Consider the following 26,439-nt stretch of genomic DNA (forward strand, 5'->3'; position numbering starts at 1 on the left):
CCCGGGCAAAGCGACGTTTATTCGTAGGATGGGACTTGAGATGGTTTTTAACTTCGAAAAATCCCTCCAGCCGGGAATGGCCGGGCTCCCCCTCCTCGTGGCCCCCTGGCCTGCTCTCCGAGAAGCGAGGAGCGCGGCGACACGGGTGGGGAGTGGGGCGCCCAGGGGGAGACTCACTTCCTGCCCTTGCCCTTGCCCTTGCCCTTGCCCTTCTTGCCCCTCCCTTTGCTCTTGCTTCGCTTTTTCCTGGACCTGAGCACGGAACGGACCAGGTAGCCCTTCCACACGGCCTGGATGAGCGTGGCGGCCCGCACCATGCGCAGCATCTCCTGCTCGGCCTCCGTTTTCTTCTTGGCATTGACCTCCCGCTCGGCCCGGATCTGGGCGAACTCCTCCACGAGCACCTTGTACCTCTGCCTCAGCTCCTCCAGCTGGACCTTCTCCTCCTTGTGGATGATGTCGAGCTCCTCGTACTCGTCCTGGGGTGGGGGGGGCAGGGGGCGGGGGTCACCGAGCACGGGGCGCCGCCTGCCACCCTCCCCTGCGTGCACCCCCGCCCTTCCCGAAGGGGCTTCCGCCCCGGCAGTGCCGCCTACGGTCCCAGAGCTGTGGGGAGGTGGGCCTGAGGACACCCTGTTTTCTAGGTCTCCGTTCGCTAAGCGCTTCCTCCAGGCCACGTCCTGCGCCGGGTGCTAGCATTTGTGACCGTGGTGCCTCACTGTATCCCCTTTGTGGTCCCGGCACGGGGATGACTGTCGATCACATGCAGAGTCAGGCTCAGAAAGGTCAAGCCCCTTGCTTCCGGTCACACAGCAGGTCAGGGACGCTGGAGTAGAAGCTCCAAATGATAACAGGGACCAGCTTCACCGCGCTGTCACAGCAGGCGGCACATCTCAGGCCCTCAGGAGAAACTTGGGCGCCACTGAGGGAAGCGGGGGAGGCAAGCCCGTGCCTGAGTCTGCCCAGGAGGAGCCCTGGCTCATGAGGCTGCTGGCAGGAGCCGCGTGCGGAAGGGACAGAGAGTATGGGATGTGGACACTAGATGGAGCCAAGATCGTTGGGCCCAGTGACAAGCGCTTAGTGGCTTCCGGCTTCCGGCTCCTTCCTCTCCCACCTCTCCCCACACTGTGCGAGGCCAGAGAAACCCTTGAGCCTAAGGTGAGGGGCAGGGAAGCCTGTCTGGGGAGGCCCAGAGCTTGGCACAGACCATGGGCCTTTCCTAGAGGACCACGGGAAACGCACTCGAGAGACTACAGCACAAATACCTGCTTCTCGCCCATCTCCATGTCGTATTTCTGGATCCAGTTCTCGATTTCCGTCTCCACTTTGTATTTCTTCTAAAAAAAAGTCAACGAGTCATTGTTTGATGGATTCATAGGAACAACAAACCGTGCCGAGCTCACTCTGCAACAAGCTTTAACGTGCCTTGCCCACAAGGTAGTTTCTCCATTTCACAGATGAGGAAACTGAAGATCAGACGTGCTAACTCACTTGCCCAAGATCACAGAGTGAATGAGAGGTAGAGCCTGAATTTGAAGCCACAGGTGTCTGACTCCAGAACACTCTAGGCAGAGGGAGCAGCCAGTGCAAAGGCCCTGAGGTAAGAACAGGCTTGCGGTGTTTAAGAGCAGAAATTGAGCCAGTGTGGCCGGAAATGGAGTGGCTGAGGAGAAGCGGGGTCCCAGGGAGGTCAGAGTCAGAAGCTGCATCACTGAAGGGAGTGTCAGCAGTGGAAGCAATTTGGATCCTAGCGTAAAGGAGACGGAAAGCCATTGGGTGGATTTTGATGCAGGAGAGGGACATAATCTGTTTTTTAAAGATCAGCTCCCCTACCTACAATGGAATATTATTCAGCCATAAAAAGGAACGAAGTATTGACAAATGCTACATGGATGAACCTTGAAAATGTGAGCTAAGGGAAAGAAGCCAGACACAAAAGGCCACATATTCTATGATTCCATTTATATGAAGTGTCTAGAACAGGCAAATCCATAGAAACAGAAAGCAGATTAGTGGTTGCCAGGGGCTGGAGGGAAGGGGGAATGGGGAGTGACTGCTTAACGGGTACGGGGTTTTATTAGGGGGGATGGAAACGTTCTGGAACTAGATAGAGGTGGTTGTACAACACTGTGAATGTACTAAATGCCACCGAACTGTTCACTTTAAAATGGTTAAGTTTAGGGGCGCCTGGGTGGCTCAGTCGGTTGGGCGTCCGACTTCAGCTCAGGTCACGATCTCACGGTTCGTGGGTTCAATCCCCACGTCGGGCTCTGTGCTGACAGCTCAGAGCCTGGGGCCTGCTTCGGATTCTGTCTCCCTCTCTCTCTCTCTGCCCCTCCCAGGCTCACACTCTGTCTCTCTGTCTCTCTCAAAAATAAACATTAAAAATTTCTTCTGGTGGTTAAGTTTATGTTATGTGAATTTCAGTGAAGAACAAATAAACCAACTCCCTAATCCTACAGGGCAAGAGCTCTTGACTTGGGCACCACGGACGGGCTGGCTGCAGAGGGCCTGTGCCCCCCCAGAACCGCCCCCCGGACGTGCAGGTGTATCTGTGCCTTCCTACGGAGGAGAGGCCCATGGCTTCCATCAGATGCTCAAGAGTCATGACACTAAGATGAAAACAGGGAACAAGTATTAGAGAATTCCTTTACGAGGAAAGAGGTCCGGAAGCAAGCTGGGTGTGTGCAGGCCCAGGGCCCAGAGGAGATGCTGGAGAAGGCAAGAGAAGTGACGCGTCCTGAGCAGTTAATGCACTCACTTTCCACCTACCGTCTCATTCGATCCTCCTAATGACCCATTAGACCGATCTGCTCACTTTTGTTTTAAAGATGGCAACACGGGCTGGAGGGAATTACGAAATTCGCCTGAGGTTTAGGAGCTCCTTCAGGTCCTTTGCACGACAAGGTGGGTGTTATCATCCCTCTGGGGCCCAGAGTAGTTAAGGCACTCGCCCCAGGTCACACAGCCAGCGTGCAGGAGGATAGGACCAGTGTCTCCGCCCCAGCCCCCAGGCCCATGTGTAGCACAGGGGGTGGGGGGTAGACACTGGCTCCTTCCTGCACTTCCCCTGTTCCCAAGCCCTCCTCCTCAGGGGAGCTGTTCCCTGGCTGGCTGGGGGAGTCCTACCCTGCCCCGCCCTCCCGCTACACCACCCCTCCCCTGTCCCCGGGGCCTCCGTTGTCCCCTCCCTGCTGTCCCTCGTACCTTCCTCAGCGCCTGCTCTGCTTCCCGGTTTTCCACGACCAGGTTGTGGTGTTGTGACCTCAGCAGCAGTATCTCCTGCTGGATCTTGGCCACCCGGGCCTGCGAGGCCCGGAAGTCTGCCTTCTGCTGCTTCTCGGCCTCCTGCTTGGTGCGAAGGAGGTTGTTCTCGGAGAGCCTGAGCACCTGGTGCAGGTGGTTTTTCAGTTCTTGGATCACGAAGTTCTCTTTCTCCACCTGGGCCAGGAAGACGAGAGGCTCCATCATTACCTACGTGATGCCCGATAGTCGCACGAGAACTGGTACCACACGCTCCCTTGCGGGGGGGAGCCGGCAACCTGCGCTGTTACCTGGCGGAACCCTGCCCCCAGTGCCCAAGGGGGACGGAGACCGCCTGATCACAGCCAAGGCAATTGAGGCTCAAGGGCATCGACTCATCTGTCTGGGGCTGTACAGCTGAGCCGGGGAGGGGTGGGAGTACTTGAAGCCAGGTCTGTCTGATCCAGACCCCATGTGCTTGGCCACCCCCTCTGTCTCCTGGCTTGAGTGATGGGCACAGGCAAGCTGGGGCGAGGCCTCTGGGCAGGTCTGGACGGTGGCACAGAACAGGAGTATTCCGTTGGCAGAGACGCTAGGAGTGTTTCATGAGAGCACGAGACACGCGTACCGTGGGGATTGCCCCCCGCTAATGCTTGAGGGACCAAACCGCCCTCCGAAGGTTCTAGAACAGGAATGGGGGTGGAGGATGGGGCCATTTTGTAAATAAGCTCCAAAGGCTGGTCACAAGCCCCGGAGTCTCCCTGTGAGCACAGCAGTGCTGTGACTGGCTCCCGCCAGCAGCCTGGGGGGCTGGGGTCAACTGGCAGGGGGGACCCCTGGGGGTCTGAGCTTCTCTTGACCCCGCGGCAGCCCGAGGGTGTCACCCTCTCATTTCACGCTGAGATCCAAGTGACACGATAACACTTGTCAACCCGGAGAAATGGAATTTGAGCCCAGATCTGTCCAACTTGGAAGCCCAAGCCGTCTCCACCACCCGAATGGGACCCACTAAGCCGTTTGGGGCCCCTCTCCCTGTCCCTCGCTGGCGCTCTTCCAACCTGTGCGTGGTCTCCCCTGACCGAGCGCCCCGGGCCGAAAGAGACAAGGCCCCCGTCCTCTTATGGGGTGCCAGACCCGAATCAAATCACCAGATAAATAATCGCATAAACATTCCTCAACAAACTCTGCTTTCAAGGACAAATTCAGTGAGAACCTAAGGAGGTTCAGCCTGAGCTAGGGCGTGGGGGAGGCCGGGCGGCAAACAGTTTCGCAGGGCCTCGCGCTCTGTGTATCACAGGGGGCTGGAAATGGCAGTGCCAAGGCTGTGGAGCAGAATACTCCTGGGAAACATGGCCCCAGGCACGGACGACCCTTCCCAGCAAAGCCAGCCACAGGGTGTGGCTAAGATCCGTGACCCTGGGCTACTTCCAGGTTGCATCCCCAAAGGGCCAGGGTCAAGGCCCTCCTCCCCTTTCTGCCTCCTGTTGGCTGGACCAGCGGTGACATGATGGGGGGTCTTCTGGGTCCACGGTTAGAAGCCCTGTGTATGGGGGGGGGGGTGGGGTGGGAGGGAAGGGTTGGGGGAGGAGCAGCAGAAAGGCCGGACGGAAGGAGCCTGGAGCCCTGACGAATTTACAAGGCAGAGCTTCTGTGACTGCTCCAGCTTTCCCACTAGAGAGAAACACATTTCCACCTTGACTAAGCCGCTGTCATCTTGGGTCTCTCCGTCTTGGGAGCCAAACCTATACTTAGATACCACCTCACGGGGACTCTGTAAGGCTCTAGTGAGCAAACGTATGCACAGCATAATACATAGGTGTGCATCCCGGATGGTTATTAGGTTGGAATCATGTTATCGTTCCCCCTTCTTCAAAGTCCTTCTAGAGCTTCCACCTGTGCCGTCTGCCCCTCGCCCTCCGAACAGAGGTCACATTCGTTGATGAGGCCTCAAAGGTACTGTGTGGCCTTCTGGCAAAGCCTAAAGTACGTACTCCCCAGCCCTTTGTAGAAAGAGCTCGCCTGTTGCTGGCCTGGCCTGTTCCTCCTCCCTCTCTTGCCTGGTTCACTCCCTTTTGTTCTTCAGGTGTTGGCTCTGATGTCTCTGACCCTCGTCTCTGTCGTATTTCTCAAAACCGTAACGAAATCAGGTCTTTAAGACCTACCTTCCCCCAAACTGCATGAGGCAGGGACAATGTGGACTCATTTATGAGACCTGGCACCTAGTAAGTGCTCCTAGCAGTACGCGTGGGGTGAGTGAATGACAGCAGGCGTTTAAGTCACCGAGGCAAAGACCCGACCGCCGAAAGGGTTCGCTTCTCCGTGCGGCCCCTTCCACGGTCTGACCGATACCTCTGCGTCCCTGTTCTTCATGCTCGCCGCCAACTCATTCTCCAGCGCATCAATGATGTCCTGGTTCCTCCTGTTCTGTCTACTGACATCCTGTATGAACTGAGTCTTCTCTCTGGCTTCCATGGGGCTGGTGAGTAGCTTCTCGAACAGGAAGCCCCGCAGTTCCATCAGGCAGTCAATAAAACCCTGGGCTTCTGCGCTTCTGCCCAGCGCGTGCGTCTCCGAGAGCTTTGCCGCCTGCGGGTTATCGAGCAAGAGTCTCAGGACGTCCTTGGTGGACTCTCTGATGTGCTCCATGAGCGGCAGTAGGTTGGACTTCTGCAGCTGCACGGAGAGGAGGCGGTCTCTGAGCCATCCCTCGTCCTCAGACTCTTCCTCCTCCTGCAGCCGCCTCTCCTTATCCTGCAGGTAAGCGACACTGTCCAGGAAGCTGCGACACAGGTCCTCGTGCTCTCTCACCGCCCTCCTGACGTCCCCTCCCAGAATCCCCTCCAGAGCCTCGTCCTTGGAAGCCAAGTGTGAGAGCAGGGTCACCAGCTCCACCTTGTGGATGGTCTCATCCAATACGGACATGACCCTCTTGGTCTCGATGGTGGTGAGTTTGGACTTCGAGGGGACCAAGGGTTTTAGCGGGGAGGCCGGCTTTTTGGACAGCTCTGCCGTCAGCCTCATTCTGTTGATGTCAGGGCCCTGGTAGAGAGGGGCCACGGCGAGGACATCGAGAGCCATTTTCCGAGCGGTCTCCCTTGCCCCTGTGCGCCCTGGGAGGCGCAGACGTTGGCAGACTACGTAGGTCTCCTGCCGTTAGTGGCTCTGGCGACCCTGCGAAGGAAGGAGTAAGCGGTTAGTGGCGCGGTGCTGCACGAAGGTGGCTGCTGTGGCCGCAGCGGCCACCGACCGTTAACGCCGAGAGCTCGTCCCGGGTGCCCCACAGCTTTTACGCAGAACCTCTCACTGAGAGCAGTTTCTAGCGTTGTGATGGCATCGGACACGAGGGAAGGAGGACCAAGCGTAGAGGTGGGTCTCAGGCACAGATGTCAGGCAGGGCACAGCCCGGAGTGCAGACACCATTCTGTGGAAGCAACTTAACTAGGTAGGATATTAAGCGTCCCCGGAAATGGGTTTGTTCAGCCATTTACATTAATGAGCATTTAATCGCAACAGACATCGTTTCGGGTGACTTAACATGAATGAATAAAAGTCAATGCTGTTGAATTTTTTTTTTGAAAGCATCTAAATATAGAAAGCCAGTTACACGGGTGATGGAAAGAGTTGAGAGGCTAACCAGGGAAGGGGAAGCCACCCAGCCACTGTCAACAGCAGGAGGCCACCACAGAAGGAGCTGGTGGTGAGCTTGGAGGACGAGGGTCACCCAGGGGAAGCTGGAACCGCACCCATTTCCTGTCCAGGCGGGGCTATCACCCCCACCCCCCCAGGAGCTGTGGCCACTGCTGGAAACGCAGCCCAAAGCAGAGAGAAGAGGAAATACCGTGGTTTCTTCTTCCTCCCACCCTCCAATCCGACACCAGCGCCTCCCGTTGGCCAAACCCCGGGGGAAGCCAGAGGACAAGACGAGTGGGCACAGCAGCCTGCAGGTGTCAGCAGCCCGAGACAGAGCAGCACAGGGACAGAGGGAACAATGCGGCTGCGAGCAAATGGGACTGGGACCACCAGCACAGCACACCTGCGCTGGTTTTTAAGTATGGATTTTAAAAGTCAGGGGGGGCGCGAACAGTGACTTTGAAACACAGTCTTTCGAACCTGCTTCGCTACGTGCGATGTTGTATCTCGGACTGGATCCTGGAAGGGGAAATGGACATTAGTAGGAAAATGTAAAATCCAAACCAAGCCGATGGTGTCGTTAACAGCATTGTACCAACGTTAGTTTCTTGGTTTTGACGGACAGACCCATCACGGTTATTGAAGATATTAACGTTGGGAGAGCTGAGTACAGGGCATTTGGGAAGCCTGAACTATCTTTGCAACTTTTCCGTAAATCTACGGTCATTATGAAATAAAAAGTTGAAAAGACTCTCTGAGAAATTTGTGGCAGCGATCAGAAATCGATCGTGGATGTTGTCTACCTGACACAATGGCTGAGTACTAGCTTCGCAGTAGCCCCACTTGGGTTTAGACCCTTGCTGGGGGGACCCTGGGCTACTTGTCCAATCCTCCTAAGCCGGGGCTTCCTCAGCCATAAAACAGAGATCTTAAGATCCGGTGAGAAGTTGCTGGCACAGGGCCTGTACATGATAAGTGCTCAATAAATAATAACTAGCATTATTAACCCAGGGAACCCCGATCCCAGGTCCAGGACTGTGGTGATTTCCTGGTCTGAGTGTCTGGGCTTGGCCAGAGATCCAGATGTACCATCGGACTTGCCTCCTGCCTCCTGCCTCCTGCCTCCTGCCCAGGATTGGCTGGGCCTCCCAAAGTACCATGTCTAAGAGGGACCTCACCGCGTCCCCAGCCCTTACCCTGCTCCTTCCTTATCCTTTGTCCTGGCGATTGGCAATTCTGCCATCCTACTTGCTCGAGCTGGAAACCTGAGTGCCACCCCACACTCTCCTCCCCCCCCCCCCATCCCAGTCTCTTCGTTCTTTCTCTGACAGCGCCCCCTCCTTTCCTTTCCTTCTGGGCAGCCTCTGTGCCACCGAGTGAGGGCCTTATCATCTCTCACTCGGATGATTAAAGAGCTTCTTAACTGGTCTGCTTACGTCTGCTCCTGCTCCCTGCAGTAAGGGTCATCTATCTGGGTATTTATTGAGCTCCTGGGGATATAAAAGAGATTCAAGGAATGGTTCCTGTCCTGCCAGAGTTTATAACCTAGTTTGGAATATGAAACACGCACGCGTGAAAGTTCAACAACTCTAGGAGGAAGGGCATAAAGCTGTAATCACAGAATAGGTTGAGATCATGCCCAGCTTTCAACATAGAGTGGGGACTTTGGAGTTTATCTTGTAGGAGGTTGGGATCCATTTTGATTTTGGGAAACAGGTAACAGGATCAACTCAGATTTTCGAGAAAGATTGGTCGTAATGGATGATTTATAGGGAAAGGGTTGTGGCAAGTAGAGAGCTTGGGGTATTATAAACCTTCCACCTCAGGGCCCTTGCACATGCTCTTTCCGTCTTCTTGAAACATTCTTCTCCCTCCTTATTACTAAGTTAATTATTTGCACTCAGATCTCAGTTCACGTGTCACTTCTTCAGGGAAGACTTGCCTGGGCTTCCAGGCTGGGTCGAATTCTTGTAGTTGATTCTTATAAGGCCAGCCTCTTTGTGGCAGCCACCATCCCCATCCCAACCTCCTTCCTTCTTGCTTGCCTGTAATATAGTGGCTGGAAATATTCAATGCTCAACTTCTCAACCTCCTTTACAGTTCTGAGTGGCTATAGACACTGTTATAGCCAATAAAATAGAGGAGTTTTCTAGGGGCTTCTAGGAAACCTTTTACCTTCCCCATACAAAAGAAAGACATTGTTGGCTTCACCTCCGTTCCTTGAACTTGGGCTTTAATGCTGGAGCAGTGGCAGCCACTTTGTGAATGAGAAGGAAACTGCAGGAATGCTATTCCTGATGTCATTCAGCCACTGGACCTTCCAAGGGTCCATCATCTCTTACCCAGATGACTGTGAGAACCTCTTCACTGGTAACCCTGCTTCCGCCCACGTCCTCCATGGTCTCATCACAGCAGCCAGAGGGAGCCTTTTAAAACGTCAGATTCTTTTACTCCTCTGTTCAAAATCCAGCTCACGAGGACCGGTTATTAAAATTTCAGGGTATTTGTGAGGTTCCTGTTAAGCCATTGGTAACTTGACTCTTTTTTTTTTTAAGTTTGTTTCATTTATTTTGAGGGAAAGAGAGAGAGAGGTAGAGAGAGGGAACCTCAAGCAGACTCCGCACTGTCCGTGCAGTGCCCGATGTGGGGCTCGAACTCAGGAACCGTGAGATCGGTGACCTGAGCCAAAACCAAGAGTCAGGTGCTCAACCAACTGAGCCACCCAGGTGCCCCAAGCCATCAGTAGTTTGAAATCAGCCATGGTGGGAGTATTTACACACGGAAATTGGCAAATACTACAGATCAGTGCCCCCTCCCACCAAACTGGTTGTTGGACATTTACCAGAACCCCCCCGCTACCAACAGCTCCCCATCTCACTCGGGATAAAAGCCAAAGTCCTTACAACGACCTAAAAGGCCCTCCGTAATCTGGCTGCTGCGACCACTTGCAGACGCTCTGCGCTCAGACCGACCCTTTTGCTGTTCCCTGAACATGTCAAATGTGCTCCAGCCTCTGACAGGGCCTTTGCACTTGCTGTCTGTGCACCACGACCCCTGCCCCCCCCCCCAAGCCCCAGGGCTGGAGCATTCATCTAAATATCTGCAAAGCTCGTTCCCACACTTCCTCCTCTGCTCAAATCTTGGTGTAGTAGTGAGTGCTCTGCGGATTTTCTTCATAAAACGTAAACCCTCTCCTCCTCCCTGCCCTCCCTGCCCTCCCTTTCCCCCTATCCTGTTTGCTTTTCTCCCGGCTAGGTTCTCACCGTCTGACATCTGTATATGGGCCTGTTTGTTTATTGTCTGTCTTTCCCCCTCCCCTAAAAGGTGAGCTCCAATGAAGGCAGGGGCTTTATCTATTTTGATCACGGCTACATACCCGGCACTGAAGAAAACACCTCAACATCGTCTTGGGGCGAGGGCTGGGCCTGCCACCTCCAGGTTCCCTGTGCCCTTCTCCTTGTCATATGCTGTGGATGCGAGAAATGTTTTGAAGACGGAGTCATCAAGGGGCGCCTGGGTGGCTCCGTCGGTTAAGCGGCCGACTTCGGCTCAGGTCATGATCTCGCGGTCTGTGAGTTCGAGCCCCCCGTCGGGCTCTGTGCTGACAGCTCAGAGCCTGGAGCCTGTTTCAGATTCTGTGTCTCCCTCTCTCTGACCCTCCCCCGTTCATGGTCTATCTCTCTCTCAAAAATAAATAAACGTTAAAAAAAAATTTTTTTAAATAAAAAAAATAAATAAACGTTAAAAAAAAAAAAAGGAGTCATCAGGACTTGATGAGTGAGACCGGTTTGCATTTGGGGGACTGGGAGAGAAAGATTGGGCCCTTTTGAGGGACTAGACAAATTGGGGGGAAGGAGGTGTGGAAGGGAGGACAATGAGCTTGGTTTTTTTTTTAATATATTTTTAAGATTTATTCATTTTTCAGAGACAGAGAGTGGGCGGGGGAGGGGCAGAGCGAGAGGGAGACACAGAATCCAAAACAGGCTTCAGGCTCCGAGTTGTCAGCACAGAGCCCGTTGTGGGGCCCGAACTCACAGACGGTGAGATCACGACCTGAGCTGAAGTCGGTCGCCCAATGGACTGAGCCACCCGGGCGCCCCTCGGTTTTATTTTTTTTGTGTGGTTTTTTTAAAGTCTATTTATTTTTGAGAGCAAGAGAGAGTGTGCTTAGCCACAGTCGGTGTCTGTTGCTTACAATCAAAGAAGCCTAGCTGAGCATGCTCTAGGCATCTCACAACACACATCCAGGGGGTCCTGGGAGGCCTTGGGGACAGAGACATAAATGCAGAGGGAGGAGTCGCGGATGCTTGAGGCCCCAAGAGATATTCAGTTCCCCAAACCGGAGTACACGAACAGAAGAGCGGGAATCAGAGGAACATCTCGAGTGACCATGAGCAAGGAAGAAAGGCAGCCAGATGAGATGCTAAGGACGGCCAGGCTTCCTCGGCCAGGCAAAATGGGTCCCAAAGTCAGAAGGCTCTGGGAGCTGACCGAGTAGAGGCGAGGAGGGCCCTACCTTGCATCTCTTTGTCCCCCCACTTTCTGCTCCCCCCGTCAATCTCGTGAATCCCCTTAAGGCTCCCCCTCCCCCGCGAAGATCATGTTTTAGGGACAGCCAGGGAGCTTCCTCGGCCCCTCTGAAGATCTTTGCTCCGTGGCCACGGGATGAACGTGAACAAAGTGCTTCACGAAGCTCTCCCATTGTCCCCCAAAGCTCCCAGGCATAAATCAAAAAACGCCTGAACTCTTCAGAGATTGCAGCTGGAAATGCAACGTTCTATGAAATGTTTCCAATTTGCTTTCAGCCAAATTACCTCTTTTGCTTTAAAGGGCAAACTTGTTTTCTTTGATTATGATGACGCCCATCAGTGTTTGACAGCTCATTTGGGTGAACACGGAGAAGCCAGCGGAACGACGATCGGGGGGAAATGCATCTCGCTCTGATGACAAAAATCACTGGAGAATCTCTTTCCCTTGAATCCTAATATGATCATTTCATGTCCTTTTTAATGCCACCAACCTTAATACTTAAATCATTTCCAACTTAAGCCTCTCCTTTTAAAATTCCTGCCCTGAGAGTGAAGCAAGGTTGTTAATGGATGGGGAACTTTAATTGGGTCTTCCCTTTATTTGTCATTAATTCTGCTGATGAACTTTATAAATGGAAATAGATCTTTATCATGCAAATTATACCTCGGCTTCATTCAAATGGGCTTGTTGGATATTTTATTACTTTTCACTCTCAGAACATTTTGAGAAAAGAAAAAAAGGGTTTGAGCGAAATGACATTTTCTTCCCCTTGGGGAGAAAAAGAGGAAGAAAACCCGACCCTCGCAACTACCCTGCACATCTCACAATGGTACGTGGAGGCAGAGGGGGTTAAACAAAACTGGAGTGTGGTGGGGGGGGGAGGAGGCGGGGGGGGGGGGGAATCTCATTGCAAAGAACGACATTTTGATATTAGCTAACTCTTGACAACTGATTCCGTACCCAACACTGTTCTAAATGCCTTGGGTGTATTAACTCCTTCATTCCTTACAACAACCTTACGAGGTAGGTGCTTTCATTAGCTCTACTCACAGACAGGGAAAGGGAGGCAGAGAGGGAGGCGAGATGTTTCCATGAGTTTATAGCTACTAAGCGGCCACGCTGGGGTCTCAGCCCAGGCAACCTTTCTGGAGAGCCTGCCCCCCGCTGTGACTCCAACTGTCCGGTCTGACCATTTTCAGATCGACTTTTCTAGTGGCCCAAGCACAGTGATACTTTGCCGGCCCAGTTTCAGTGGATCCCGTCAAGCAGAGACCCAGTGGACAGACGGGCCCCAGATCCGGTTCCCACAGCATTCAATCTACTTAGCAGCTACAATATGAATGCTCATATTTGTCGTTATAGGTATATGTACACGTCCCACCAGCAGTGTTCTTGCTGGTGTCGCATTCCCGTGGGCACACCTGGGATCAGACACAGTTTGCGACAACAGAGCTGTCGCCCCACCGCGCTCTCCCCGCTCGAGAGAGCGCATCAGGAGGCTAATGAGTGAGTGGCTGAATTATTTTAGGGTGAGCTTTGAATCATCTCTCATTGACTTTTATGTTTTTGAGTCAATCATTCACCTACTTTGGAGCTTAGTATAAACTAATTACCGAGACACCCGTCGTAACTGATCACGACACAGGACGGTCGAGCAGCATGAGGCCGTCGTGTGGGAAGCAGAACGTGGGGTCTGGGTCGGGAAAGCAGCCTTCGTGAGGGTTAGTTCTGGTTCAGGGTTGTCCAAATCTCTCTCACTAACATTCCACCTTTGTGATTTCTGCCAAGTCTATAGACCGGAGCGTACTATTACCGACTCAACTTTTTTTTTTTTTCCTGAAGTGTAAGTATACTCTCATTCTTAAGTACTTTCATGAAAAAGGAAGCTTTCTAACTAGAAAATCTGTATCACTGTCCTCACAGAGAAGACAAGAATGTCTACATCCTGATATCAATTCACTCTAGCTGGATGCTATTGCTCAGGGACGATGAGCATGAGCCCAGATCTCTGTTGTTAAAAAGCGAGATTAGCAACCGGCAGGGAGATGTTACAGACATACGAAAAAAGAGAGAAGAGATAAATTACAAATGTCAGGAAGGAAAGAGAGGCCATCACTACTGATCCCATGGATGTTAAAATGATAATAAAGGAATGTAATGAACTCCTCTATGGCCATAAATTTGATAACCTAGATGAAATGGACCAATTCCTTGAAGATACAATCACAAAAACTCTCACGAGGAGAAATAGATAATCTCAATGGGCCTTTATATATTAAAGAAATTGATCAATAATTAATAACTTTCCCAAACAGAAAACTCCTAGATGATTTCACCGGTGAATTCTACCAACTATTTGAGGAAGAAATTATACCAGTTCTTCAACATTTCTTCCAGAAAACGGAAGCAGAAAGAATATTTCCTAACAGGTTCTATGAGGCTAGCATTATTCTAATGCCAAAACAGACAAATACCCTATAATAAAAGAAAGCTACAGACCAATATCTCTCACAAACATAGATGCAACAACCCTTGACAAAATATTCACAAATTGAATCCAACAAAGTATAAAAAGAATTATATCCCACAACCAAGTGGGCTTTCTCCTGTGCCTGCAAGGTCCATTCAACATTCAAACATCGATTCACGTAATCCATCACATCAACAGAAAGGAAAACCATGTCAATAGATGCAAAAAAGCATTTGACAAAACCCCACACAATTCAACAAACGATGACACTAAACTTCTCAGCAAATGAGGAATATCATGGAATTACCACAACTGGATGTAGAACATCTACAAAAGCCCTACAGCTAGCGTCATACTTGATTGTGGGGAACTAGAAGTTTTTTCCCCCTAAGATTAGGAACAAGGCAAGAATATCCCCCCTTACGCTCCCTGTTTAACACCATATTGGAAGTCCCGGCTAATGCTGTAAGACAAGAAAAGGAATTAAGTGTATACAGATTGGGAAGGAAGAAATAAAGCCATCTTTGTTTGCAAATAACATGATTACTTATGTAGAAAATCCCAAAGAATCTCTATACACGCTCCTGGAATCGCACAATTACAGCCAAGTTGCCGGATGTAAGGCTAACATACAACAGACTTATTAACACCAAACTCAGATTGTCTCATTGATGTAATTAGAATTAAAGTAGACCTGGAAAGGATCTTCAGCATAGGCTTCTCACCATGAGAATCGATGTAAGTGGTGTTAGTGCCACGTGTATACATCTCTTCCAAAAAATATCGTTGAACCAACAAAATGAACTGAATGGACCCTCTCTTACAGTACCAGCCTACTGTTTAAAATTCCTAGTACAGGGGCGCCTGGGTGGCACAGTCGGTTAAGCGTCCGACTTCAGCCAGGTCACGATCTCGCGGTCCGGGAGTTTGAGCCCCGCGTCGGGCTCTGGGCTGATGGCTCAGAGCCTGGAGCCTGTTTCCGATTCTGTGTCTCCCTCTCTCTCTGCCCCTCCCCCGTTCATGCTCTGTCTCTCTCTGTCCCAAAAATAAATAAACGTTGAAAAAAAATTTTTTTAATTCCTAGTACATGTATTCCTAGACAACTATTTCCTCAGTGATTCGTAGCTTTGACTGAGATTTTTTTTTTTTTTGCTTTCCTGGCTCCAGTCTTGCTACTTCCCATGACTAGACAAAAAAGGTTGCTTGTGGTTTAGATGGGAGAGGGCTAAGGAGGAACGGTTTGGGGTGGGAAATATGGTTGGAGGTGGAGATGACAAAGAGAAGTTTTCACAAGAGATGCTATTTGTTTTTACTTCCTACCCTAGTGGGGAATTTGCAGTTCCTGCCCAATTTCAGGTCGAATAAAACCATGTTGTGGATTTCACAATTTGTGTAGTTGATTTCAAGTACTTAAAAAAAATTTTTTTTTTTTAATGTTTATTTTTGAGTGAGAGTGAGAGTGAGCCGCGGAGGGGCAGAGAGAGAGGGAGACACAGAATCTGAAGCGGGTTCCAGGCTCTGAGCTGTTAGGAGAGCCTGATGTGTGTGTCGAACTCACGGACCACGAGTTCGTGACCTGAGCTAACGTTAGAAGCTTAACCAACTGAGCCATCCAGGCGCCCCTGATTTCATGTGCTTTTGACAGCTCTGTCCCGTTTCTGACTTTTACAATTGCCACCCACCCCAGGCCCTTAGGACCTAACACTCCCTGCTTCATTCTTAACCTGAGCTCCTTCTTGGGATTCAAAGAAATCTTTGATGGCTAAGGGATTCCTGGCCACTTAGTTCGGATTTCACCACCTACTTGCTGGGTTAATAGGCAGAGGTTTTGTCTTTGAAACAGCAGGAATTTCCCTTTTCGTCTCAGGAGATCCCACTGGTCTGGCAACCATGCAAATAGCTTTCTTCAGAACTCTGTATGCTTTATCTGAGCCTTCTAAGTCTAGAGCGGAGAGAGTGAGCGGCTGGAAAGGGGTAGAGAATCCATGACGGAGACTGCTGTCCCAAGCCAAGATCGCGTAGTGGACACTCAACAAATCACTGTGGAATAAGTGAAGAGACGGCAAATCCAGCCCATTTCCTCACAAGGAGATGTTGGCATCATATGATAATGGTACTTCACGAAATACGTTATGTCCTGAATTAGAACCAGAAGATAGCGTCATATTTTAATAATGAAACCTGTGGGCCAGCATTTGGCCTATTTGTTCCCCATCCCTGTACTCGGGGCTTGGAATTTTAAAATAAAAAGATTTACATCCAATTTGTTTTTTTCTTTTTCGTAGTTTTTTTTTTTTTTTTCCTATCACCACTTTTGAAATATTACCCAATCCTCTCATGTCCTTTCAGAGAACCTGTGTTTTGTGGGTTATATTTGGTTTGCAAAAGATTCCCAGGCTGGAGCTGTTAGCAGTGAATGCTGGAGGTATTAACAGATAACAGACGGAATCTCATCTGCCGTGATGACTTCATGGCTGTGGGCTCCGACGTTACCCTGTGCTTTGGAGACAGAGGGCACAGAGTGGTGACGGAGGCTGGGAGGCAATGCGCTCCTGGGGACAGATTTCTAAACTGTTGGTTCTAATGAATGCTCTCTACTGGACACTGGCCATAGCCACAGCCCTGGGCAAGTTCACTTGACCTTCTGGGCCCTTATCTCCTCACTGGTGAAGGAGAAAAGAAAAACATGAGCCTACCACACACAGTGATTAAGGTTGTGGGTTCTAGATCCTTGCTGTGTGGCTTTAGGCAGGTCGATCAAACCCTCTAAGCTTTGGCTTCCTCATCTGTAAAATGGAGACAGTAAGGGAACCCATACTCAATAGAACTGTCATGAGTACGACATGAAATCCTGGCTCCATAACGTTTAGCTTGGGCGCCCGGGGGGCTCAATCGGTTAAGTGTCCGACTTCGGCTCAGGTCATGATCTCACGGTTCATGGGTTCAAGCCCTGTGTCTGGCTCTGGGCTGACAGCTCGGAGACTGGAGCCTGCTTTGGATTCTGTGTCTCCCTCTCTCTCTCTCTCTCTCTCTCTCTCTCTCGCTGCCCCATCCCTGCTTGTGCGCGCTCTCTCTCTGTGTTTCTCAAAAATAAATAAACATTAAAAAAATAATGTCTAGCTTTTATTACTTTTATCATGATTTCAAAAATAATATAATTTAGTATTTTTTAATGTTTATTTATTTTTTTGAGAAAGGGAGAGAAGCCGAGCAGGGGAAGGGCAGAGAGAGAGGGAGACACAGAATCGGAAGCAGGCTCCAGGCTCTGAGCTGTCAGCATAAAGTCTGACATGTGGCTTGAACTCACAAACTGTGAGATCATGACCTGAACCGAAGTCACATGCTTAACCAGCTGAGCCACCCAGGCGCCCCTATGGTTTAGTATTAATATTTGAATACTTCTTAAAAAAATTTTTTTTTCAACGTTTATTTATTTTTGGGACAGAGAGAGACAGAGCATGAACGGGGGAGGGGCAGAGAGAGAGGGAGACACAGAATCGGAAACAGGCTCCAGGCTCTGAGCCATCAGCCCAGAGCCCGACGCGGGGCTCAAACTCCCGGACCGCGAGATCGTGACCTGGCTGAAGTCGGACGCTTAACCGACTGTGCCACCCAGGCGCCCCTGAATACTTCTTAAAATAGAAGATGTATTTTTCCTCAGTATGCAGAAGGGTTTATAAAGTGCCAAAATGGAACGACTTTTGACTCTTTTTTACTGTTTTAATGTTTGTTTGTTTGTTTGTTTGTTTGTTTATTTATTTATTTTAAGGTGGGGGCACAAGCAGGAGAGGGGCAGAGAAAGAGGGAGAGACAGAATCCCAAGCAGGTGCCACATTGCCAGCACAGAGCCCGATGTGGGGCTTGAACTCTTGGAATGTGAGATCAGGACCCATGATGAAACCAAGAGTTGGCTGCTTAACGGACTGAACCACCCAGGCACCCCTACTATTTGTTTTTAATTTGACTGATTTCTACATTAGTTTCATTTTTCTGTTGGTGATGAAGGAGCACTGGAGTCCCGTTTCCTGTCTCCTCCTCCTTACAAATTAATTCATCATGATTTTTAATTCCTCCTTTGGTTAAATGTCATTTTAGACGTGTTTATTTCTGGTTATATCCAACTGTGGGTAGTATCACTGTGGCTGTTTGAGACAAAAGGAAGAATTTCCTAGTGGTGCATTTAGATTCTTCTAAAATAAACTTCCTCCACCTAAGAAAATATTTAAATCCGAATCTTATCAAATGCGAAACACTGGCTTTTCCTCACTGCTTGATTACGTTCCAGAAGTGTCTTTTTTAAACCAAGGATTACGACCCTTCGGTGAGTAGTGAAATCAATTCGCCAGTTGGGACTGGCGTTAAAAATAAATGAAATAGAATGGGAACTATTAGAGTGCATGGCATGTAGTTAAGTATTCATGTGTTATTAACACGTGTGTGCTGAGCAGAGAAGGAAAATGTATTTCTTTGGTTTGTGGTTAAAGGGAAAAAAATCTGTGTTCGAAAGCCACCCCCCCCCCCTCGCTAAAGGCATTTGATTGGTTGTAGAATATAACCTGCTGCTATTATTTGAAAGCTAAGGTCAAAGAGATACTTTCCCCTGATTTCAAATCATCCTGATTTGCAATCACGTTTGCTTTCAGTTCCACTAACCAGGGCCTGAAGGGAAAGGTAAGGTTATGTGCACATGTACCTGTTCGCATGCAATACCATTTGCCTTGTATGGAAATATCAGTCTGGGACAGGTTTCTTTCTTTCTTTCTTTCTTTCTTTCTTTCTTTCTTTCTTTCTCTTTCTCTTTTTCTCTCTTTCTTTCTTCTTTTTCTTTCTTTCCTTTTCTTTCTTTTTTTCCTTTCTTTCTTTCCTTCTTCCTTCCTCCCTCTTTCTTTCTTTTTTCCTTTCTTTCTTTCTATGTTTACTTTTGAGAGAGAGAGAGACAGACAGACAGACAGACAGAGCGTGAGTGGGGGAGGAGCAGTGAGAGGGAGACAGAGAATCCAAGCAGGCTCCAGGCTCTGAGCTGTCAGCCCAGAGCCCCGACGTGGGCCTCCAACCCATGAACTGTGAGATCATGACCTGAGCCAAAGTCCGATGCCTAACGGACGGAGTGACCCAGGCGCCCCCTGTAGCAGCGTCCCTGGCCTCTACCCATTCGATGCTAGTGGCACATTTTTCTCATCACCCAGAGAGACAAAATGTCTCTAGACATTGCCAAATATCCCCACATGGTGAGGGTGGCAGGTCGGGGGATGCCCCTGATGGAGAATCACTGCCTAGACCACAGTGGCCTTGCTCTTCTATAAAATTCCTGCCCCCCCCACCCCCACCCCCAAGTCCAGCGCTCCATCCAGGTTCGAAGGAAGGCCTGTCCCTGGCTAGCTCGGCTCTGTCTGACAAGCTGACATCCGTGCCATCTAAAGCTGCCATCGGTTACGAAATCAAGGTCAGGTTCACAAGCTGAGCGTCAGGAGACCCAGCTGCATGATTCTCCCTGTTGGAGCTCTTGGAAGAAGTCTGAACACGTCCCTTATCTCTCTGGCATCTGGGGATACAATACTTGTCCAAACCACATCAAAAGGCAACTGGGTGGAGGAGGGCTGATCTACTGGATGAGAAAGCCCTGTTGAGGGTTAAAAGCCCTCTTCAAAGGGGAGTGATAATTATTATATGTTGAAGCATAAATCAGGTGGTGCCTCACTGCTCTGAGTTCTTGTCTCCTAGGGAAAAGGTGTGTGTGTGGGGGGAGGAATTTAGCACAGAGCAAGGAAGACTCAGCCTTTTCCATTTTTCACTGTAAATGAAGTGAAACCCCAACCTTAAACCATGGCATTTACATCTGACCACGTGCGCCTAGAATGTTCCGGAGGGATGCCTTGCTCAGGGGTAGGGCAAACGCCCTGGACAGCCTGTCCAGCCTGTAGGCAGGGAGACTGGTGCTGGGTCTCTGTCGCCCCACCGCTTCCAATCTAAGGCTGTCTGGGGCTTTCTGGGTGGAGGGTGCAGTCTGGGAGAGGGAATGGTGGGGCAGATTCTTGCCTTCTAGCAACAACTTGTGCATGTCCAGGCGAGGCATGAGCAGTGACCTCAGACCTCACCCCTTCTCAAGTTTGCCTTTCCTGCCATTTCCAGTACCTTTTTGTCGTGTCCCAGCCTGGTCATCTGGCTACGCTTCTATTTTCACTTCCCGTCGACAACTTTACGGATAAGAAAGTCCTCCTAACTCGATTGGTTAGAAAATCCAACCGTGGCATCTTCCCTCATTGCTCAAGAGGAGACATGAAAGGCTGGGGGAGGAGTCTTAAGCAGGGAGTGATCGACGGGACGAGATCTACTGCCTGGATAATTGTGGCGAAAGGGTTGGCAGGTGCAACGAGACAGGAGGATCAGGTTTGGAAGGCTGTCGCGGTGTCTAGGGAAGAGACGTGGGTGGCCTCAACCAGAGACAAAGCAGTGGACGGGCCCTAGGAACACGGAGCAGGCGAATCAGTGGGATGAGATGAAGGAGTAGCTGTGGGGGCTGGGGGAGAAGGAAGTGAGGGATGGTGCCTAGAGTCCTGGCTCAGGTTGCCTGATGGATTGTTTTCGTGTTTACCCAAAGGGTGAACACTGGGAGAGAAGCAGGCGTTGAGGGGTTGGGGTGTTTACTGATGGCAGAACTTGCTATCCACTTACCAACTGTGGGGCTGTGGGTGCCTGGAGGGGGCGCCTCTTTCTAGTTCACACCAAGGCACGATATATGTATAGACTAGCAGCCAGGTGGGTGGGACATCTGTGAAATGTGGCAGAGTGGTTGATATCTGGAGTAGATTTTGTGTTTTATTGTTATTGTTTTTAATTATTCAATGTAATTAATTAATTTTAATTTAATGTAATTGTTTTGGTGAGAGAGAGAGAGAGAGAGAGAGAGCGAGCACACAAGCAGGGTAGGGGCAGAGAGAAGCAGAGAGAAGGAGAGACAGGGTCCCAAGCAGGCCCTACACCATTCAGCGCAGAGCCCGATATGGGGCTTGAACTTACGAACTGTGAGCTCATGACCCGAGCTGAGACCAAGGGTTGGATGCTTAACTGGTTGTGGCACCCCAGACGCCCCTGGAGTAGATTTTAAGAAAGACCCAGAAAAGGGCGCCTGGGTGGCGCAGTCGGTTAAGCGTCCGACTTCAGCCAGGTCACGATCTCGCGGTCCGTGAGTTCGAGCCCCGCGTCGGGCTCTGGGCTGATGGCTCAGAGCCTGGAGCCTGTTTCCGATTCTGTGTCTCCCTCTCTCTCTGCCCCTCCCCCGTTCATGCTCTGTCTCTCTCTGTCCCAAAAACAAATAAACGTTGAAAAAAAAATTTTTTTTAATAAAAAAAAAAAAAAAAAAAAGAAAGACCCAGAAAGACCCAGAAATGTGAGAGCTGTTACTGCACAGATGGTGACTGAAGCCATGGCAGGGACAGAGGGCAAGCAGAGCGAGAAGGATGAAGCTCCTTCACTCTTTTAATGACATTTGTTCTGATTGGCTTCAATCTCCCCGACCAGCCATCCCTCAAAGCCCTCCTGCCCTCACTCTGTGCTGCAGCCACACTGGTCTCTAAAGTGTTCAAAGCACCAGGATCTTCACACACGATGTTCCTTTTCCCAGAAACCATTTCCCAAGCCCTAGATTAGCTCTTTCTCAACCTTCAAGTCTCAGCTCAATGGCTACCTCTCCCCAGACTGGAACAGAGAGGGCACTGTGATCTGTGGAAACCCTCGGTACCTTTTCTGCATGGTACTTATCATGGGTGTAATTTTTTTTTACACTCTATTGAGGTACAATTTACATCCCCTAAAATTTGCCCATTGTAATTGTACCACTCCATGACTTGTTTGTAAATGTCCAAAGTTATGCCGCATCACCACAAAATTTCTATCACTTCCCCCCAACTTCCCATGAGCTAATTTGCAAACAATTTCTATTCCCACATTTAACTTTTCTGGATATATCGTACAAATGAAACCATATAAATGGAATCATACAGTATGAAATCTTTCGTATCTGACTTTGTGCTTAGCTCGGCAATTTTGTTTTCAATTTGAGGGAGAGAGAGTGTGTGAGCGGAAGAGGGGAGCAGAGGGAGAGGAAAAAAGAGAGAGAGAGAGAGAGAGAGAGAGAGAGAGAGAGAGAGAGAGAGGATCTTAAGTAGGCTCCACGTTCAATGCAGAGCTCCACTCGGGACTCAATCCCTCGACCCTGGGATCATGACCTGAGCTGAAATCAAGAGTCGGATGCTCAGCTGACTGAGCCCCCCCAGGCGCCCCAGCGCAGTAGTTTTTAGGTAGGGGTGACTCTGGCCTCCAGGAGACATTTGACAATAATTTGGATATATATTTGGTTGTCACAGCTGGGAGAGGGCGCTACTGGCATATATAGTGGGTAGAGGCAGGGGATAAAGCTAAAACATCCTGCCCTGCCCAGAATGGCCCTCTACGACAAAGAATCGTCTATCCCGAAATGTCAGTGGTGCCAATGGACCCGACTTGGCATAGTGGTTTTGAGGTTCAACCATGTTGTAGCATGTATCATTATTTCGTTCCGCTATTCTTTCTGTCTGTATGAATTCGACTATTCTAGGTATCTTATATAAGTGGAATCATACATAGTTGTCCTTTTGTGCTTGGCTTATATTCACCTAGCATTAGATCTCCATGGTCCTTGTAGCATTTATCAGAATTTCATCCCTCTTACAGGCTGAATCACATTCCGTTGTGCGTGTTTTTTTTTTTTTTTTAAATCCATTTATCCATTGATGGGCTACAGTTGCTCTTTGAGGAAAGGATTTGTCGTCCTCCATGCTCCACCGTTCTAGAAATGCACCTCTACAGGTGCACTTTTACATTTATGTGTATATTACTAGATTAATGACTATCTCCCACATTAGACAAGCTCCATGAATGGAGGAATTAGTTTTCGTTGTTGTTGTTGTTGTTGTTGTTGTTGCTGTTTTCTCTACCCCAGCACCCAGTAGTAGGCACTGGGTGAATACTTATGAATATTTGAGGTATGGAACAAAACGACTCCCTCTGATCCATTTGAAGCAGGAAGACAAATGGGCAAATGTGCTTTAGGAAGAAAAAAAATTGCCACTGTTTGCTGAGCACTTACTACGTTGCTCAGCTCCATGCCAAGCTTTTCATTGCCTCAATTCATTTGATCCTTAACAACTAACCCTTTGAATGAAGTATGCACAACGAAATCACATTTTAAGGACAAGAATGGGAATTAAGTTATGTCGTTAGCACAACAGGAAAACAATGATATAATCGAAAGGACCTAATCTGAACACACCCAAGTGAGATGATTGGCACGCTCATCCTGGAATGCATGGCCTTTGGGCGAAATGGTAGGGAACTTGTAAACTACCCTCTCATCCCCATCACCTATGTTTGACTTGAACTTAGTTAACCAGGATGTGAGTCCACTTGACTAGTATCATCCACGTATTAAGGATGAGGAAGCGGGGATGTGAAGATGGTGAGCGGGGAGGCAGAGGAGAAGCAAGGACACAGAAGATGCCCAGTACTCCTTGAAGGCAGTGGAGAGGGAGGCCCGGACAGAGGCAGGGGCTGGAGAGCAGGGTTCTGGGGCAGGGACAGCATCGCGGTGCGGGCTACCGATTCCTCAGGCACCAAATGATAGCGGACTGGATCCTATTCCCCATCTCCCGCTCATTCCCGGCCCTTCCCCACCGGGGTCACTCACCTGCTCCTAGCGCCCTGGTTTCTCAACGCAGTTACTTACCTCCGTTGTACCTGCGTTGCTAGGTTACCCGCCAATCACTGAAGGAGGGACTCGGCGACTGATTGACTTTCTTTTTCACCATTCCATTCCTTGTTTCGCTCAATCCGCCCCACCTCCTGAGGCCTGACCAATCAGGAGTACCGCCTCTCTGACCCTCCGCCAATGAAAAGGCCCGCGACTCTCCCTGGGTTGGGCTGAATGAGGAAGGCGGCGGTGGGGTGGGTGGGGAAAGGGGCGGAGCTTCTTTGTCCCACCTCTTCCCTAGGAGGTGGGCAGGGGATCCTGCATCAGCAGCGGGCGAGAACTGGGGAAGGACGTGAAGCTTGCCCAATCAGAGCTCATCATGCTGCCTGGGTAGCCAATAGGCCGCGGCAAAGAGGTGGAATGGGGCGGGGCCGGGGGGTTGAAGGGACGGTAAGCGGCGGAGGAGAGAGCTGGCGCAGCTGCCGTGGTGGCAGCGGCTGAAGTGGCGGCGCCTGCGGCGGCTGCAACAGCTCCAGGCTCGGGGCTTTGGCGGCGGCGGCGGCGCCGGCGGGCTGGGCTGCGCGGTGCGGACCCCGGCGCGCGGTCCGGGTTGCTGGGGCGGCGCGTGTAAGAATCTGAGGGGTGCGAGCGATGGCCTGACGGAGAGGGCAGGGGCCAGGGGTCAGAGGGCATGGAGTAAGGGGTTGCGCCGCGCTCTGGGCTGTGGGAGGCGGGCAGGGCGGGCCCAGAGGGACTTCGGGAAGTCATCGCCGCGCTTTTCTCCCTCCAGCCCAGGCCGGTGCTTGGCGCCCCCTCTCCTCGCTCCCGGCTTCCTGGGGCGACCCCCAAGTTGGGGCCCGGACCAGAGCCGGGAGCACGTGGAGCTGGAGCCCGCATTCCTTGTCCCCCACCCGACCCCGCCATCTGCTCAGCTCCCTGGCGCCCTCAGGCGCCCCACCCGCAGGGTCTCGTGCCTGAGTCTGGATGGCTGCTGGCCCGCTTTCCTGGGACCTGTCCCCACGGATGACCCTTACTGGGTCCGCTATAGAGGGAGGAGCAGAGCCCACCGAAGGAGCACTGGGCTGGGACTCAGGAGTCCTGCACTGTGTGACCTTGGGCCAGTCCCTGCTCCCCTCTGGACCTCACTTTTCCCCTCTCTGCAAGACGATGGGCTGGAATTCAAATTGCTGGTCTGGTTCTGCCGGGAGGTAGATGGTAATGGTTGAGTGGGGAGGGCCCCCGCATTCAGACAGTCTGAAATTAAGCTGTTGAAATCTGGGCTCTCACCACTTCCCTGCTTATAAAAGGCAGGTTAAATTAGCCCCTCTGAGCCCCAGTTTTCCCCATCTGTGAAGTGGGGATATTAGCTAAATAGGATTTCTCAACAGCAGCACTGTTGACATTGGAGCCACATATTTCTCTGTTGTGGCAGGTCTCGCCTGTGCGTTGCAGGGTGGGTGTTTAGGAGCATCCCTGGCCTCTACCTACTAGCACCCCTCCCCCCTAGTCATGATAATCAAAAATGTCTCCGTATGTTCCTGGTGTCCCCTGAGGGCCCAAATCACCCTGGTAGAGAGCCACGGAACTAACATACCGCATGCATTGTTAGCAAGCAGTCATACATTAAACAGTTAAAATTAAAACCTCTAGCCATTATGGTAACAATGATAAAAAAAAATTTAGAAACCTCTTCTTGATGAGTGGAGAAGGTTGGTAGATCCTCTCACCTACAAAGTAAATGGCAGGGAGAGAATGAGAAAACGTTGATCACTGTCAAAGCCGCGCGCGAGGGATGCAAGGAAGTTCATTTACATATTCGGTCTATTTTCGAATATGTTTGAAAATACCTGTGGTGAAAAGTTAAACGGAAGAGAAAACAAATAAAACACACGCTGCTTAAGACTGCAGGAGTGGCGAGTGGCGGCGTCTCATCTGGGATTTCCTCCCTCGCGTCTCCACTGTTGAGGTTTCCAAGCAAAATTAATCCCCGGATTTGGGGGAAACTTAAAAAAGTCGCACAGGAAGTTGGCTGGGCAGAGCGGCTCCGGGCTTCACAAATACAATGGCGCTCACTTTCACTGCCTAGTTTTAAGAAGATGTTGACGCACAGGAACTTGCCCAGGGGTTTGCTGGTGGCGTGTGAAAGAAGCAAGTGGCCGGCTTGCCATTTAGTGGTTTAGTTTGGAGACAGACTTGATGGGGCCCAGAAGGCCTCGGCTTGAGGAAGGAACCTGCTGCTGTCTTTAAGTTCAAGGGTCTGCCGTCCGATCTGCTGAGTCTTTGCTTTTGGTCCCACTCAGCGGAATCGGGAATGTGTATAAATAGGAAACCGCACCAGGCTAGTTCTGCGGGTTCTAAATGGGGAGTCCAGGATGAGCGCCATTTGCTGTGTGACTCGAGGTCATTTAAAAAAATGCTCGTCTCCTTCCTCCTGAAACACCTAAATCTGGGAGAATAATGCTTATATAAGAATGATATGGGCAAGTGTGGGTGATCTGGCACGCTGACTCTGCACGTCTTTGAAGCTAGGTGCTGTGTAAACACCAAGGCTGGGTCTGGGAGAAATTGTAGTGTGGTGGCTAGGATAACCGGTCCTGAGCCAGACTGTGTAGTTCAAAGTTTGGCTTTGGAGCTGTGGGTTCTTGGTCAAGTCACTTAATGTCTCTGAGCCTGAAGTCTCTCATTCTGTAATGGGGGCTAGTAGGGGGGTTAATAACTTGCGGGGTTCCTGGGTGGCTCAGTCGGTTAAGCGTCCGGCTCTTGGTTTCGGCTCAGGACACGATCTCACCCTTTGTGAGTTCAAGCCCAGCTCTGCACTGACAGTGGGGAGCCTGCTTGGGAT

The 26,439-nt window shown here is 50.6% G+C and overlaps 2 protein-coding genes across 10 annotated transcripts in view; one reads left to right on the forward strand and one right to left on the reverse strand.

Annotated features, from left to right (window-relative positions):
- IQCD (IQ motif containing D) lies at positions 1–23,868 on the reverse strand. Of its 6 annotated transcripts, none has more exons than XM_047827866.1 (6): positions 23,634–23,868; positions 20,546–20,642; positions 5,593–6,414; positions 3,208–3,441; positions 1,266–1,337; positions 1–479 (listed from the first exon to the last, which is right to left on the reverse strand). In XM_047827866.1, exons 3-6 carry the CDS (start codon positions 6,319–6,321, stop codon positions 174–176), a joined length of 1,341 nt encoding a protein of 446 aa, XP_047683822.1. In that variant the 5' UTR covers positions 6,322–6,414; positions 20,546–20,642; positions 23,634–23,868; the 3' UTR covers positions 1–173. The 6 variants fall into 6 exon arrangements, with proteins under 6 accessions (XP_047683822.1, XP_047683821.1, XP_047683816.1 ...); XM_047827865.1 differs by lacking the exon at positions 23,634–23,868 and adding an exon at positions 23,595–23,620; XM_047827860.1 differs by lacking the exon at positions 20,546–20,642.
- Positions 23,869–24,057: 189 nt separating this feature from the next.
- Positions 24,058–26,439, forward strand: part of TPCN1 (two pore segment channel 1) — a 63,346-nt gene continuing 60,964 nt past the window's right edge. Inside the window, exon 1 of one of the 4 annotated variants that reach the window (XM_047828855.1) lies at positions 24,058–24,224. The gene's annotated coding sequence lies outside the window, so the exon portion shown is untranslated. The remainder of the gene's footprint in view (positions 24,225–26,439) is intronic. The other 3 variants (XM_047828857.1, XM_047828853.1, XM_047828854.1) reach the window with 3 other exon arrangements.

Source organism: Prionailurus viverrinus, chromosome D3 (genome assembly GCF_022837055.1).
Source record: "Prionailurus viverrinus isolate Anna chromosome D3, UM_Priviv_1.0, whole genome shotgun sequence".
Classification (NCBI taxonomy): Eukaryota; Metazoa; Chordata; class Mammalia; order Carnivora; family Felidae; genus Prionailurus; species Prionailurus viverrinus.